At 41.2% G+C, this 16555-nt stretch overlaps 1 protein-coding gene across 3 annotated transcripts in view; it reads left to right on the top strand.

Moving 5' to 3' along the window:
* Window positions 1-16555, top strand: part of atg7 (ATG7 autophagy related 7 homolog (S. cerevisiae)) — a 57527-nt gene that overhangs the window by 20796 nt on the left and 20176 nt on the right. For all 3 annotated transcript variants that reach the window (XM_054616441.1, XM_054616439.1, XM_054616442.1), the window contains exons 16-18: window positions 1719-1794; window positions 6829-6909; window positions 11608-11730. In XM_054616441.1, the coding sequence (XP_054472416.1) occupies window positions 1719-1794; window positions 6829-6909; window positions 11608-11730 (280 nt within the window). The remainder of the gene's footprint in view (window positions 1-1718; window positions 1795-6828; window positions 6910-11607; window positions 11731-16555) is intronic.

The raw sequence follows: 16555 nt of genomic DNA, 5'->3' as shown, positions 1-16555 counted from the left end.
AGGGGAAGACTCGTCCATATGCCTGGCGGAGGTCGTTGAGGTAGTTAAAAAGCTCTTCAGCGGCAAAGCGCCAGGAGTGGATGAGATTCGACCGGAGATGCTAAAGGCTCTGGACAGTGTTGGGCTGTCTTGGCTGACACGTCTCTTCACTGTCGCGTGGAAGTCGGGTACAGTGCCTGTGGAGTGGCAGACCGGGGTGGTGGTTCCCATTTTCAAAAAGGGGGACCGGAGAGTGTGCTCCAATTATAGGGGTATCACACTGCTCAGCCTCCCCGGGAAAGTTTACTCCAGGGTGCTGGAAAGGAGGCTCCGTCCGATTGTCAAACCTCGGATTCAGGAGGAGCAATGCGGATTCCGTCCTGGCCGTGGAACAGCGGACCAGCTCTTTACCCTTGCAGGTCTGCTGGAGGGTGCATGGGAGTTTGCTCATCCAGTCTACATGTGTTTTGTGGACTTGGAGAAGGCCTTCGACCGTGTCCCTCGGGGAGTCCTGTGGGGGGTACTGCGGGAATATGGGGTACCTGGTTCGTTACTACGAGCCATTTGGTCCTTGTATGACCAAAGTGAGAGCTGTGTCCGGATACTCGGCACAAAGTCGAGCTTGTTCCCAGTGCGTGTTGGCCTCCGCCAGGGCTGCCCATTGTCACCAATCCTGTTTGTGATTTTCATGGACAGGATTTCAAGGCGCAGCCGGGGGGAGGAGAGTTTCCGGTTTGGGGACCTCAGAATCACATCCCTGCTTTTTGCAGATGATGTGGTTCTGTTGGCTTCTTCAGAACGTGACCTTCAGCACGCACTGGGGCGGTTCACAGCCGAGTGTGAAGCGGTCGGGATGAGAGTCAGTACCTCCAAATCTGAGGCCATGGTTCTCTTCCGGAAAATGGTGGATTGCACCCTCTGGGTTGGGAGTGAGTCACTGCCCCAAGCGAGGGAGTTCAAGTATCTCGGGATCTTATTCACGAGTGAGGGTAAAATGGAGCGGGAGATGGACAGGCGGTTCGGTGCAGCGTCAGCAGTGATGCGGGCGTTGTACCGGACCGTTTTGGTGAAGAAGGAGCTGAGCCGTAAGGCAAAGCTCTCGATTTACCAGTCCATCTACGTTCCAACCCTCACCTATGGTCATGAGCTTTGGGTAGTGACCGAAAGAATGAGATCGCGAATACAAGCGGCCGAAATGAGCTTCCTTCGTAGGGTGGCTGGGCTCAGCCTTAGAGATAGGGTGAGGAGCTCAGACATCCGGAGGGAGCTCGGAGTAGAGCCGCTGCTCCTTCGCGTCGAAAGGGGCCAGCTGAGGTGGTTCGGGCATCTGATCAGGATGCCTCCTGGACGCCTCCCTTTAGAGGTTTTCCAGGCACGTCCAACTGGTAAGAGGCCCCGGGGTCGACCCAGAACACGCTGGTGAGATTATATATCTCGTCTGGCCTGGGAACGCCTCAGGGTCCCCCAGGAGGAGCTGGAAAGTGTTGCTGGGGAGAAGGACGTCTGGTAAGCGGAGGAAATGGATGGATGGATGGATGGATGGATGGATTTGCTACAACCCTGTATAATACCATGTATCAGCATCACGCTATAGAGTTAGTTGTTGTTCGGCTCATACCTGACAAATAAAGTGTAATATTGTGGGGTGTTTAGGGAGATTTAACCCTTTTTTTTTTTTCTCTCTTTCAGTCAAATTTTTTCTGGTATTTATTTTTCTCCCTCTCTCTCCCAACCCTCAGAGGCTACGCAGTGGCAAGTAGCAGTGATGACAGAATGAATGAACCTCCAACCTCTCTGGGTCTAGTGCCACATCAGGTCAGACACTCAAACTCACCCACATGCATCAACTTGTTTTATTCTGAGGACACTCTATGCTATTTGTGCACTTACATCCATCAGCCTGCTCCGCCTGTGTTTGCATATAAAAAAAAAAAATTAGTTTCTGTTCTTGTTTACTTGTACTGATTAGGTTGCCATAGAAAAAGAAATCTGTTTTCTCAGGGCATTGTGTGTTTGTGTGATGTAGTGCAGCATCTTTAATAGAGTGCTGAAGATACCTGGCGTCTTCATTAGTTACAAATTAATGCAATCTAATACGACAGACCTGCTACAAATTCTACGTTTTTGTCAATCCAATCTGAATATTATTATCTTTGTAAAGGTAAATATTAATGCATTCCTTTTAGAAAATTTTACAAAGTAGCTTTCAAAGTCATTAACAAACACAAACATGAAAGATCTTCAGATCTTGCTGAAGGAGGCGGGAACGTTGTAGCCTGGCTGACACGTCTAGCTTCATCATTATGAGCAAGCTGCATATCACCAAGAGTGGTGTATGCAGTATGCCTGTATTAGGCATTAGTTAAGCTCTGCAAGAATAAAGGGTCCTGTTATGGCTCAGTTTTTATGTACACTGAATAAACAGAATGCAATGTTGCCCAACTTAACATCCCTGCAATAGAAACTAGCTTACTAGAAGTGCTACTTTATTTGGACTGTGTGGTATTGAAGATTATTTCTAATGCTTTGTCTACATCATTTGAACATGAGAAAAATATAACCTCAGCACCATACCACAAGTATGTACAACACCAGTGAAAATGTAACAGACATTTCTAAGTGATAGGCCATCAGCGTTTCCCTTAAGAATGCTCAGCTTTCATGCTAGCATCAATGTGAATTTTTTTCTCAGCACAATCTCTAAATGCTTTGCAAGAATGCTAACAATGATCCATTATCTCAATCCTGGGACCGACTTCATCTGTAGCAAAAGCATCCAGTTCCGTTAACAGATAGCCTATCATTAGCAGCTGGCAGAGACCCTCCATCTTCCACAGCATCAGCCCCTGCTGTTTTCTCCACTGCTTTGTTCGTAATCTGAATTCTATCACCATTTATTGCTATTGTTTTGTTTTACCGAACATGACGGCGCATAGGGGTTTTTATTCTTGTCATTTTAATGGTCACTTGATGTGTTTAAAATGAAAGATCCAACATCAACATGAGACAAATTGTTAACAATTAAGAAAAGATAGAGCTTGTCTGACCATAAACAAAAATCCCATTAACTGTGAGATGAAGACATTTAATTATTTGCACTGCGGCTATGGAAGTCTCTGACTATTATCTGTGGGAATTAACTTATTCTGTCTTTTATGAATTACGATGCTCAAAAGTAGAATAGGCCAAAAATATAGCACTGTGGCCAAGCATAAGTGATCATAACTATATTTAAAATGCTGCTGTTTATACAGAACAAAATTAATTCAGTTTCATAGGTCAGGGAGCAGTGGAGTTGATTGGAGTCCATACATAGTTATATTCAGTGAGTTGGATAGCTAATACTTCCTGAAGGACTATGGTGATGAAAGGGGAGTTAATTTATGTGTCTGTGCCTGTCTGAATGTTGGCTTTTGTGTAGCCATATTTCTATGGCCTTGCCATCGTTTTTGTGTGTGACTCTATTTATTATTATTATTTTTTTTTTTTTTTTTGAGTTATAACAGCCACAGACAGTTCTGTGGAGTGGTTCATAACATACAAAATATATATATATATCTAGACACAATGTCTTGGTTAACAAGACCAGGAGGGCAGCTCTATTAAAACACAGGTTTTTTCAGCCTGTTTTTAAATGAATATTTTCCAGCAATAATCTTCAGCTTTCCAGACTGTGGTCTTTTGCATACTGACTGTTGTCACATACTCGAGTTTCCCACGCCCTCCATTTGCATCATCATCAGTATTCATCACCCTGAGAATCTGAATTTCTGCCATTTGCTTGACACCTTTGCCACTCGTGGTATTTCAACCAAATAATCCAGAGGAAAGTGGAATGCAAATGGGTTTGCTGGGTTTGTGTGTGTGTATGTGTGTGTGCGTATGTGTGTGTGTGTGTGTTTCTGTAGAGAGAGAGAGGGTGATGGCGAGGAAATAAGATAATGATGACCAAAGAGAGAGGAATGCAGGGTAGATAATATGCACAAGGGTGTAAATGCTTGCATGGTGGTGTGTGTGGGTGTGTGTGTGTGTCCAGTTTTGTATATATTATTCCTGGGATGCCTGTCCGTCCAGATATATCTACTGCTGATACAACACCCTGCAGATGTAGTCTGAAGCTGCGGGCTATCTTTTCCGTGGTGCCACAGTGACAGCTTATGGTGCTTTACAGAAACTACATGATGTCGTATTTATTTATTTAAGTGTCTGAACAACAAAGTGCCAATACAGGATTCTACAATTTTGTAATGGTGATATAAAACTTTTACTCAGATGGCCCAAAATCACAAAGTTGCCTATCTTTAGAACTTTCATTTAGAAAAGTAAAAATCTCCCCTAAAATACCCCTAAGGGAGCAAACATAACATAAACATAATGGCACCAGGATGGACAGACATTTAATATATGTCATTTACAGGAAAGACATAATAGCAAAATTACATTTTATAAATGGTCGTCAGATACAAGCTGGAAACACATTTTATTTATTCACTATACTGGACTGGATTCACTAGCTGGAACGGAAAAGCCTGAGGATGCAAAATGATTTTCATTGTTAAATGACAATAAAGTTTCATCATATCCTATATACGATGCTACAAGGGGTTATGCAGTTTTATGTAGAGCTGCTAGTCTGTTCAAGTCCATCTCACTTGCCCACACTCACCCATTGGCCTGACTCACTCATGCACTCTCCGCTCCATTTGTTAATTCATCCACTGGACATGTCTGTGCCACCAGTTATCTTCTCACATTCATGTTATATTTAAACAGCCTGATACTGCAGTTAATATGTCAATCCATCTGTGCCTTTTAATTGTATAATCTATTTTAGTTGAAATAATCAGCACATAGATGGGAATATATAAAAGACAAGAAGAAATTAAGAAAAAAGATGACCCTCCGGCTGAAGCTGTTTGACTAAATTGAACCGTCTTACAAGATCAAACACTGTAGCACATTGTAATTGACTATCAGTCATGGATGGAGAGATTTGCATCTTAACCCGATACTGTGAGTTTACCACACAGCCTTGGCTAATGCACATTTGACCCCGAAAGGGTCAGCTGAAATGGGGGTGCATGAAGATGTGACAGAGTTTGCAGCCAAATATCCCATCCAAGAACTGAAAGCTTTTCATTTTCATCCCTGCAATTTTTCAACTAGTGTAGTTTGATATGTTTGAGGATATTACACACGCATACACAGCCTTTAGTGTGTGATACTTTCAGTGCAGTCTAACAAATCATAATTATAGTCAGGAAGTCACTTCATGCTGTGGACCACGTGCGTCACCAGAAAACATAATGGGTGAAGCTTTTATTAAGGAACCAGGAGGAAGAGGAGGAAGTATAAGCGATGAAAGGAATATATTGATGACAAGTGGTGGTTTCAACATGTATCACAAAAGAGTTTTGGGTGCGTGTGTGTGTGTGTGTGCGTGTGCGTGTGTGGAGAGGGTTCTGTAGACAGTAATCAAGGTAATTAGCCGTAATTACTGTAGCCATAAATAGGATTAAAAGCTTTCAGCCGTGAGAGATGTGGTGAAAAGGTGTTTCAATATGGTAACTTATGCTTCCTCGCGTCCTCTCTCCTCACTTGATCTGGAAATTGAGTGTACCTGCAGCAGACGAGGAGTGAAGAAATACCAGAAATATCCTTTGCAGAAGTCTTTTCTCCATCCGTTACATAAAAGAGGCCTAAACACAGCTGGATTAATCTCAAACCATGGCAGGACTCTACAGATGTGACACTTCCTTTAGTGTGTAAAGTCCTCGTAAGGCCTTTTTCTAACTGCATTCCTTACTGACATTTCACCTACACCAACATATTGCTTATGTATTTAAAAATTGATTGTAGGCTGCCTCCAATTCACGGGACGCTTACAAATGCAAACGGCTGCTTTTGTCAAATTATCAAATCAATAACAACATTCTCTTGCATTCCCCACTTATTCGCTGTATTTTACGATATAATGTTGAATTGAATAAATGTGTATATAAAATATGTATATGCATGATATATGATCATTCTTCATATTATGTATATATTTATGTATATATATATGTATATATTTATGTATATGTATATATATATGTATGTATGTATGTATGTATGTATGTATGTATGTATGTATGTATGTATGTATGTATGTATGTATGTAGGTGGTCATAAACACAGTTGTGCTCATCTGACAGAGATCATAAAATACATTTCTATAACAAACAATGATGCAGCCACACGTCATATTTAATTGACGTCTCTTTTAAATGACGGATCCCTCTCTTCTCGTGTCTCTTACTCGCCTCCTCAGCTCACATCTCTGTGGGGTGTGACTATGATGTGAGAAGAGGAGGCAAGGAAAGGAATCAAAGACACGTTTGCATAAAGGCACCCAGTGTCTCACTGAAAAAGGTTGTAGTGTCTCTGGACACCAGAGGGCGCTCTTGGCATGATTTTAAAATCTAGAAAACATAAAAAGTCAAACTGCCTCCAAAATCTTCAAGCCCTAGCTATAATGTTTTAGTACTTTACTACTGTTACATGTACTTTTCTTACAAAGAATACAGGCTTTAAGGGGACTTTATTCTCACAAAGGGAATACTGTCTGTCCAAAAGGCATTTTTAACATCCAATAAAGTCATATTCTGCTCTATTTTCTGTTGAGTTATCTCATATTTTCATCTCTTTATGGTTAGAGACCTTTTTCGTGTTCTCATAATTTAAGTTTTCATTGTTTATGAATGATATGAACGTGCTTTTAAAGGAGTGTGCCTCTTTGTACTCCTGCTGTGCTATTTTGCTGATGTTTCATGTCTGTTTTTTGACATGTTGATTTCTCATCCACAGATCCGAGGCTTTCTTTCGAGGTTTGACAATGTCCTGCCTGCAAGCCTGGCCTTTGACAAATGCACTGCCTGCTCTGACGTTGTAAGTAGCACAAATTGTAACTGACTAGTTTAAAATATGTGTCTTCAATTCCAGTTTACTAACAAGACAGTGTTTAGACAGTATAAGAAGGAGTGTTGCGGTTAAGCAGGTTCTTATCAGATTAGATTATTTTACTACTAACAACATTGTTTTGAAGAGCAAATTGCAGCCTTAGCAGAGACAAGGGGGATTCCCATACCTCCCATTTCTACATGGTTAAGTCAGTGGAGCTGTGTTGAAATGTTGGCCCTTGAGGAATACTGAACACACACACACACACACACACACACACACACACACACACACACACACACACACACACACACACACACACATACACACAGGGAAAATCTGGTAAAACCATATGGTAACAATCAGGCAGCAGTTGCTCACTGATGTCAGTGACTGTCGTATGAGTGAAATTAGCTCCCACCACTGCAGTGTGTGTGTGTGTGTGTGTGTGCCAAGCAGGGTGGGAGCGATTCCCCTGTGTCTTTTTACCGCATTGTCATTGGTCCACAGTCAACTGGCCAATCACTGCCCCAGGTGGTCCTGTGGTCACCGTGTCCATTGGCTGGTGTACATTAGTGTAAGACCAGGGGAGGGGCACAAGATAGAGACAGAGAAAGTTTTAAAAAAGAGGCGTAAAGCAAGATGATTTGGTGGTGGGGGGGGATAAGGAGAGGAAGTTCAGTGCTGAAGAAAGGGTGTTGTGATGAGTGGAGGGCTGTTTCTCTCTCTCTCTCTCTCTCTCTCTCTCTCTCTCTCTCTCTCTCTCTCTTTCTCCCTGATCTCAATGCTGTCTTTGTGTCTATAAAGAGGTCATAAAGCCCCAGATCTATCACTTTCATGTGAAGACAGAGCGAAAGGGAGACAGGGAGGGAGAAACCAAGATGGGGGAGGGGGGGCTTTCTAGCTTTCTTTAAGTTTTTCTCCACCTACGCTGCTTCTGAGAAGAAAAAAGAAAAAAGTATAAAGTTCCACTCGACCTTAAGGTGTCATGTTTCTGCCCGTGTGACTGATGAGATTATCTGGTCTGTTCGGAGGGTTCATAGGGTTTGATAGGGATTGGGGTAAAGCCTGTGTAGTTGGGAACAATGAACAACATGAGTTAGGAAAGACGATCCTCTGCTGAGGCAGGGATAAAGGTTATGTAGGGAAATTGGTGAATATGTTTTTATTCCCTTAATCCCACCCACACACATTTTCCCTTTTTGTTTTGCGTTTTGCTTATCTGCCTTTCTTTCTTTTTCATTTCTACCGGCCTACTTCAGTTCCTCTTTTTTCCCTTCTGTCTTACCTTTTTCTCCCTTCCTGTTCTCCCTCCCCCATATCTCTCCTCTCTTTGTGTGTCCCTCTGTCCATCCATCAGTCCGTTCACTGTAACACGTTTGTGTGTCTGTCTTTGTCTTGTGTGTGTGCGTGTGTGTGTGTGTGTGTGTGTGTGTGTGAGCGAGTGTGTGAGTGTGTGAGCGAGTGCATATCTGTCTGTGTGTATTCCTGCCGCAGTCAGCTGTGTGCTGCCAGGTCACTATGGAAACAAAACAATTCAGCCCCTGTCTGGGCTGGAGCAGTTCCTGTAGAGTTGGGGCTTTTTTGTGTGGGTGTGTGTGTGTGCGTGCATGTGTATGTGTGTGTTTCCTAATTCTTTCTGGGGCTTCAAGCCAATAAAACTACACACCAGAGAGTAAATCTCAGCTGACGTGGTCTTAAACCATGCCAGACACCTCTTACTACAACGACTTGTACTAACAATACCAAATATGCCATATGCTACCTTTATTAATGGCAAAAGGAGACTTTTTTTTTTTTTTACATATGTAGTGCAAAGTGTTGAAAAGACAACATAGCTCAAAGTTTATCTGTTAATGCATTTCTTTCTTCTGAATAACTAGACTGTTATAACTGTTTTATATATACTTAAAATATATTCTACTAGATAATTGTAAATTAAATGTCTTTGAGTTTGAGACTTTTATTTTAGACCAAACAAGCGATTTAAAGCTCTTATTTGGGCTGTTGGAAATATTTTATTCATATTTACATTCTAACTAGCAATCACTTCCACACTAAGTGCAATTTCCGCAAATAGTCATAACTTATTTTAGAATAAATAGCTCTATATCACTAAGTGTATAAAACGTATAAAACGTAGACACACATGCATTGTACATCAACCACAGAGCGTCAACAATGCACACTTTATGGGATGTGCTTCCTGTAAAGTGGGCTGGAATACCAGAGAATCAGAGTGGTTCCTCAGTGAGTCAGTATGGAGTTTGCACATTTTTAAGGCAAGTGTCTAACCTGGCATGTTGACTTAATAAGTTAACAGGGGAAGTTAAAACCATTGAATCACCAGGAACTGTTTACTCATAGTGTTCAGTAAGTGTCACATCATGGCAAAACCACTAACCAAGAGCCTCTATGCATTTAATTTATTGTTATGCATCAGTAATTGATTTGAACTGACGTACTTATGTATACAAGTATATTTATACATATAAAACTCTGTTCTTCATGTTAACAACATAAGTTAAAGCCCATCTGAACCACCAGGACCACCCAGTTTTTTGAAAATATGTTTAAAGATGCTACACACACAAACACAAACACATGCAAGCACACACATATACTCAGTCTATAGTGTCTGATACGTTCAGTTAGAATCCACACAGTATGGATCCACAAACAACTTCAAAAAGAAATCGTCACCGCTGTAAAATACAGCCAGAGGGTAGAGATTTATGTGGCTCCATAAGGAAGGAAGCTTTAGGACAAGTGCACATGTACATGTGTGTATACAAATGTGTAGCACACCATCTAATCCAGATGTTGATGATTCCGTGGTGTTATCAGTCAACGGCATGCAGTCACTACTGAAACACATCTGATTAACAACAACGAAAATCTACTAAAAGTTTCTATTTTCTTCCGTTCTGTGTTTACATAATGTTCTTGAATTTATTACATATTCCCCACAATGGTTTTGGCACAGCATAGTTGAAATTAGTCAGATATTAGATGATTCACTCTGCTATCAAGTTTTCTATCCCTCGAAAGAAAATTGATGATTTCTGTTCTTTCATCAAGTTGCAGCTGTAGAAGAAAGTAAAAGTGCCAAACACTCAATTTGAAAAAATTGAGATTCTCTAAATATATACAGCATTTGATGAAGGTACAATAAACTTGTCAAAATTCACAACCCAATCTCTTCGGAGTTGGCTAAATTATCTTTTTAAGCTTATCTTTTTACAGTCTGAAACCAAAGGCAACGCCTTTCCATGTGACTGAACACTTTAGAAATCTTTTGTCTCGATCTTGTCTACTATTAATATGGACATAAGTGAAGGTTATTAGTGTGTGTTGTGCAAGTAAATGTGTGTTTGTGTGATGATCATGGAGTGACTTTAGAAACTTTAACACAAAATCATCACGGTTATCAAGTTGCTCTCTGTGTCATGAGCATCTATGTTTCAACAAAGTGTGTTTTGGCCGTTGGCGTCTCATGTAATGGATCCTGTGGATGGAAGTGGAGAATCAAAGAAATAAAAGAGAGGGAAGGAAAGAAAAGAGGTTGAAAAGATGAACCAGGGACACGTCAGTGTGCATTGTGTGTGGTGTGTCTGGCTCCACGACTAGACGCCAGGTCAGTCTGCGAACACACACGCACGCACGCACGCACACGCATGCACAGACGCTGATGCTCACTGTGTGTTGATGTCTGAGGTGGAGGTAACCCTACACCTGCAGAGGAGGGTCTGTGGGCGTCCATGAAAGGCTTTGCCAAGCTTAGTAAAGGTAGTCGAGAGTGGTGTGTGTGTGTGTGTGTGTGTGTGTGTGTGTGTGTGTGTGTGTGTGTGTGTGTGTGTGTGTGTGTGTGTGTGTGTGTGTGTGTGTGTGTGTGTGTGTGTGTGTGTGTGTGTGTGTGTGTGTGTGTGTGTGTGTGTGAGAAGGTGTGGGTATTTGAAGTCAGTGCTGGTGGGGGATCAAGGTAAACACTGAGTTGCGGTGTTTTGCAGGTCGTGCCTATGGACTAGAGCGCCAAGAGTGCATTTTTATTTCATACCATTAAAACCATTTTTTTTTTTATCCGCTTTTGAGAGGAAGTTTCTCTTTGCCATCTCTTAATGTTTTTGATTTAAGTGCACAAGTCGTGATGCATTAGCATGACTCAGCCCTCAACTCAAAGTGTACACATCAGAATCAAAAAGGACTTTCACCAAGCATCAAACTTTTAAAAGTGTCTTGGACATTACGCAATGTTTTTACTTAAAAGTGCAGTAAAAGGTTACCGAAGCCTCTCTACCCTTGAGACTTGAATCAGGGAAATTACTTCCACATTTTACAACTGTCCTCCATTAAAGTCTACAACTATAACACACACACACACACACACACACACACACACACACACACACACACACACACACACACACACACACACACAACACAGCTACTTATATTTCTTCCTTTTTGTCAATTTTATCAGGTACTCTGTTGGTTCCACATCATTACAAAATGGTCAACTGTTGTCTACACATTCATTCAAATAAAAAGGAGAAATGTAAAACAGGAGCACCAATATTATATTCAATATGCACCTTGGACCAATACGGTGATATAATTGCCTGTAATGGAAATGTTTCAGTCAGAATGGATTTATTATTTTTATTACATTTTCTGTTTTTTGCCCAGGTCCTGGACCACTACGAGAGGGAAGGATTCAACTTCCTGTCCAAGGTTTTTAATTCATCCCACTCGTTCTTGGAGGACCTGACAGGGCTGACACTGTTGCATCAGGAGACACAGGCTGCAGAGGTAAATCACACTCTAATACGGCACAAACGGGTACAGACACGCACACAAAACCTGCTGCACTAAGAGACACAGGCTGCAGTGTCAACACGTACATTGACAAAAGAACAATGTCGCACTCAATGAATGCGCAACACTGTTTAGTTAAGACTTGAAGTTGGTGTTTGATTTTTCTCTCAACCCTGGGGTGTCTCGTAGCGGGTACTGGGAGAATATGGGGCAATAACTATTGCAGTATTTGGTATTTGTGTAACTTGAGTGAGTGAGTGAGTATTTTAGGCAATAAGTCAAGCACGTCCGAAGTGGGCATCGTACTTCCCGAATGTGGTGCCTTGTCACCTATTCTGTGGTTATTTTACGGGAAAAATCTTTTGGCAAAGCTGAGGAACAGAGAGTTTCCACTTTGGTAATCCCAGGATTGCATCTCTGCTTTTTGCAAATGATGTAGGATGTAAGGATGTTGGGAAACCAAGAGTTTACCTCCAATTCTCAGACAGACGTATTCAGACAATGGTGGAGATCATGGTGGAAATTCTTTGTTTTGGGGGTAGCAACTTGGTCCCAGCTTATCAAGTTCTTAGATTCCTTCACAAGTGGGGGTAAGACAAAGAATGACAGGTGAATTGGTGCAGCATCTGCAATGTACGTTAAAGGCTTTCAATATCCTGTCTTGCCTGGGAATGCCTCGGGAGAAGTCAGACGTCATGGCTAGGGAGGAGGACTTCTGGGTGTTCTTGCTTAGCCTGCTGGAGCCATGACCTGGACCTGAATAAGGAAGGGGAGATGGATGGCTTGGTAGAGCTTACCATGAAGCTGAGTTTCATCAGCTCATCTTGTGGAAACTGAAGTCTTAAATGAGCTCTCATTAGTAGGATTTCTTAACTTAAAAGTTTAATAGGAGCTACACTGTTTTAACTCAAAGACAGAGAGAGATATTTTTGTCCCGTGATCTTGTTTTAATTATTCTGTTGCCGTAGCAGCCAACAGTTGATGTCTATGGAACAACGAGCGTCAAAAAGTTCCAACAAACATGCAGAATACTTGGTGGTGGAATATGGGTGGTTTTCCTCAAGACTCCCTTCTGACATGAGACAGGAGGAGGAGGGAGGGGGGGGGATTGGGTCTGGTCATGCCGAGCTGTGGGAAAATCCCACGTATTTTCTCCACAACTCAACTCATAACACACAGATGGAGGAGGGGAGAAGAGAAAGGCAAGGATGCACGATGGGAAGGAGGGAAAAGAGGCGTGTAGATAAGAGAAAACAGGGGAGTTGGAAAAGACGAGGGAAAGAAAGAATGGAAAACAAAGTAGGACAGGAGATTAAAGAGAAAGAAAGTAGTGGTTAGCAAAGAAGAAAAAAATATATTCTTTTCTCCTTTTTGCTCTCTCCATCATTCTCTCTATCTCTTTAGATTGTTCCTTCCTTCTCTGTTCAACTCGCCCTCTCTCTTGATGAAGTGTGATGAAGTGTCTGGCATTGGTCCCTTTCTCCTCAATCAGAAGATAGAGAGATTGTTTTGATTGCTCAGCCCACTAGCGCCAGAAGTCTTAGCGCCTGTTTCCTGTACACAGATTAGCTATTCCAAAAACTACTGCACTTGGAGGACGTCCCTTCAAGTTTTTTTTTTTCCTATTCCAGGAAAGCACAGAGGTTCTTCTCCCACTCCTGAAAGCATATTATTACTTATTTCATGCGGGCACCCACTAGAAACAGGCCTGTGGCTCATTTCGGATCTTGTCCCGTATTTTAAGAACTACCAGCCCAAAATAATGATAATTTTCAATGTGAAAATTAGGGGTTTAAAGGGTTCTTGTGGGATACCTTTTTTTATGTATTGGAATTGTGTACAGCTATGAGTCATCATTGGATGGTGATTATTGCTTCCAGTGGCTTATTTACTGAATTGTTGCTTTAAGAAGGTTTTTTCCTGTGACCTTTGTTTAAAAGTTAGACATACTGTAGGTCTGTGATTTTAAGTGTCACTGTCAACTTTATGTCTGATTAGGATCACAAAAGATGTGGTTATATTTTACAAAATGTTTATGCGTAGATTTTAGTGGATATAAATGACTTTATCTGCATATTAAGTTGTTATTTTTTTTAAATTGCTCACTTCTTTCCCTGAAGCATGGTGCTGAATTCATTACAGATTGTGTGTATATGTGTGTTTTATTGCGTGTTCAAGTGTGTGTAACCATTCTAAACTATAGTCTACGTCACCAGATAGCAGTACTATGTACTTATGGCCTATTTTGGGCGAGTTTGTAACCTGAGAACTACTTCTTATGAAATCACCACAGGGTTTTGAGGGGAGTTCAAGTTCGGTAAAAGTTTAGACTGACTGAAAGCTTGTGTGTGTGTGTTTTGTGTGCGTGCGTCCGTGCATGCGTGCGTACGTGCTAGTGAGTGAGTGAGTGAGCGCGCACAAATCAGTGTGAATGGCTTCTTTGTGAGATCAGATGTGGCAGAGTGGAAAATTTACTATGAATCTGGCATCTGGCAAATAAGTTACATGTATTTTAAAGTTAAGTATGCAACACGTATTTTAAGTTTCAAGAGTGGTAAGCAAAGACAAACATGACGAACCATTTTTAAATATTCATGGCATGATCTGTACTTGTACTGTATTTCCCCCCACTTTTACTCTACAATTTGGTATGGCCAGTTTCCCGATTGCAGTCCTTGCAACTGTTGCATCCGGTGTCACTCCCCTCAGTCACAGTCTACTGGCAGATCGTCTAAAGGTGGAGATACACCAAATCTGTTGCTTTAAGAGAGGTCATCGGATCCTACTTGTTTTCTATGGAGGGCAGGAGATCCAGCCGCGTGTACATGATGATACAGCTCGGCAGGTTGACTGAACATTCGCTGTAACTAAATCTTTCAGATCAAATTCAAATGAAACAATCAAACTAGGAAAGTGCTGATTAAATATGAATCAATGTTCTGCTCATCTCTCGCCACAAATTTTTTCCAAAAACTTATTTTACATCAAATTTTATTGAGGCCTTTATCAGGGCACATATCTTGGCTGAGACGCGGTTTCGTCTTTTCTTTACTTTACTTTTGACAAGTTATGTAGTTAAGCATAATTAACATTTAACAAATTAAACATCTATAATAGAAAAAGCCTGTTCACCAAAAATAAGTAGTGTCCGTTCAGTTCAACCAGGTTATATGGCACACATTGGACCTTCCAGATCAATCCCTACTGCATGTTCAAACCATTAGCGAATTCAAGGGGTTACCTGAAATGAACTCGGCCCATTGTGCTAAGCATTTGAACCATGTATCTGTGTCATAGTGTAGATGCATGTTAGCATGTCAGAACAGGGTGTCGTGTTGGCTGATTAGACTTCCTGAATGTAAGCTCACTGTGGAGGGCTGGGTCGGACAAATCAACACACACCAAACACTCAAAAGAGTCTGAGAGGAAATGAGGGTCTGCACAGGATGTTGTTCCTCTGACGCATCCACCCGCTGTCTTTGGCTCGGCAGATGAAATTATATGAAATTCTGTATGCATTCATCCATACGGGCACATAAAGGGGTCAGGCTGATCCTAATTATGTAAGAGGACAGAGGACAAAGGTCATGGATTTTGTCCTTACAAAATCTGAATATTATTAAAGTTATTAAAGTATTATTAGCATAATATAAAAGGGCTATACACAGTATGAAAACCTCCATATTATAATGATGTGGGGCCTTTGTTACAAATGTTAATTTCTTAGTGGGTGAGTCTAAGGAAACATACAGAAATTGTAGAGAGAGAAATGATGCATTATAATCTTTTGTATGTATTTTTTAAATTGGTATGTTGAAATACTCATAAGTGGCTCTGCAGTTCTTTATACATTAAATTCTAAACAAAGTCATAGCTCAAGTTTTGTATTTGTTATTCCCAATTATGTTAGGGAGAAGCAAAAACCAACTGTAAGATTACAGCCTTCAGCAAACCCCCTTTTTAAAGCCATAACAATGATGATAATACGGATTTTAATTAATACAGCACAATTCAAAATGCAAGCGAAGTGTGAAGGTGCTTCACATTCAGTGAAAACAATTATAGTAAGATGTTAAAACTAACCAATATATAGTAAAGAAACATGCAGTTATAGGGTTTGAAACAGCATACATTTTATAATAGCAACAGTTTTTCAAGTCCCAAGTTTGAAGTTAATAAAATAATAGTCATTACTGTATCTACCCAGTTCCACCCTCCTTGTACACTCATGTGATATCAAAGGAAGCCCTCCATCTTTGGTCATTCTTCATATGACGTATATCTATCATCATTTTCAGTAAGCGATCCATCTGCTCGTGTGCATGCGTGTTTCCACGAACATGAGGCGGCCTAAATGTGAATGCCCCGTACAGAGGATGTGTGACCCTCTCAGCACAAAGGGCCTTTCTGCACAGTCCTTGTTCCACTCCCTTCCACCTACTCCTTCTCGCTGTGCGCTGCCAGTAAGTCACAAGATTAAGACGTTTGCATTGGACTTAGAGTTGAATGTGTCACTTGTCAGACTTTTTGCCTTCTTTGGTTTGATCTTGTGACGATGAGTTTTTTCGCTATTCTCTTTCTAACAAAATGACAGCTAGCCTTGCAAAGTGATTAACTTAAAAATGACACAATTTTATGACGAGAACCCCTTGTGAATTTGACACATGGTTTTGTCCCCTAGGCTTCAGTGCAGAACCGGGTCACACGGAGAGTGTGTATATTGTGGATTTTAGTTGTTGAGGGTGTAACCTGTCTTTGTTCAACAACATCATCTGATGAAATGAAATCATTGTAAAATTACCTCAATCCCTGCTTAATA

This window comes from Anoplopoma fimbria, chromosome 17 (genome assembly GCF_027596085.1).
Source record: "Anoplopoma fimbria isolate UVic2021 breed Golden Eagle Sablefish chromosome 17, Afim_UVic_2022, whole genome shotgun sequence".
NCBI lineage: Eukaryota > Metazoa > Chordata > Actinopteri > Perciformes > Anoplopomatidae > Anoplopoma > Anoplopoma fimbria.
The sequence above is the reverse complement of the archived record's forward strand: the minus strand, read 5'-3'. Positions and strand labels throughout refer to the sequence as shown.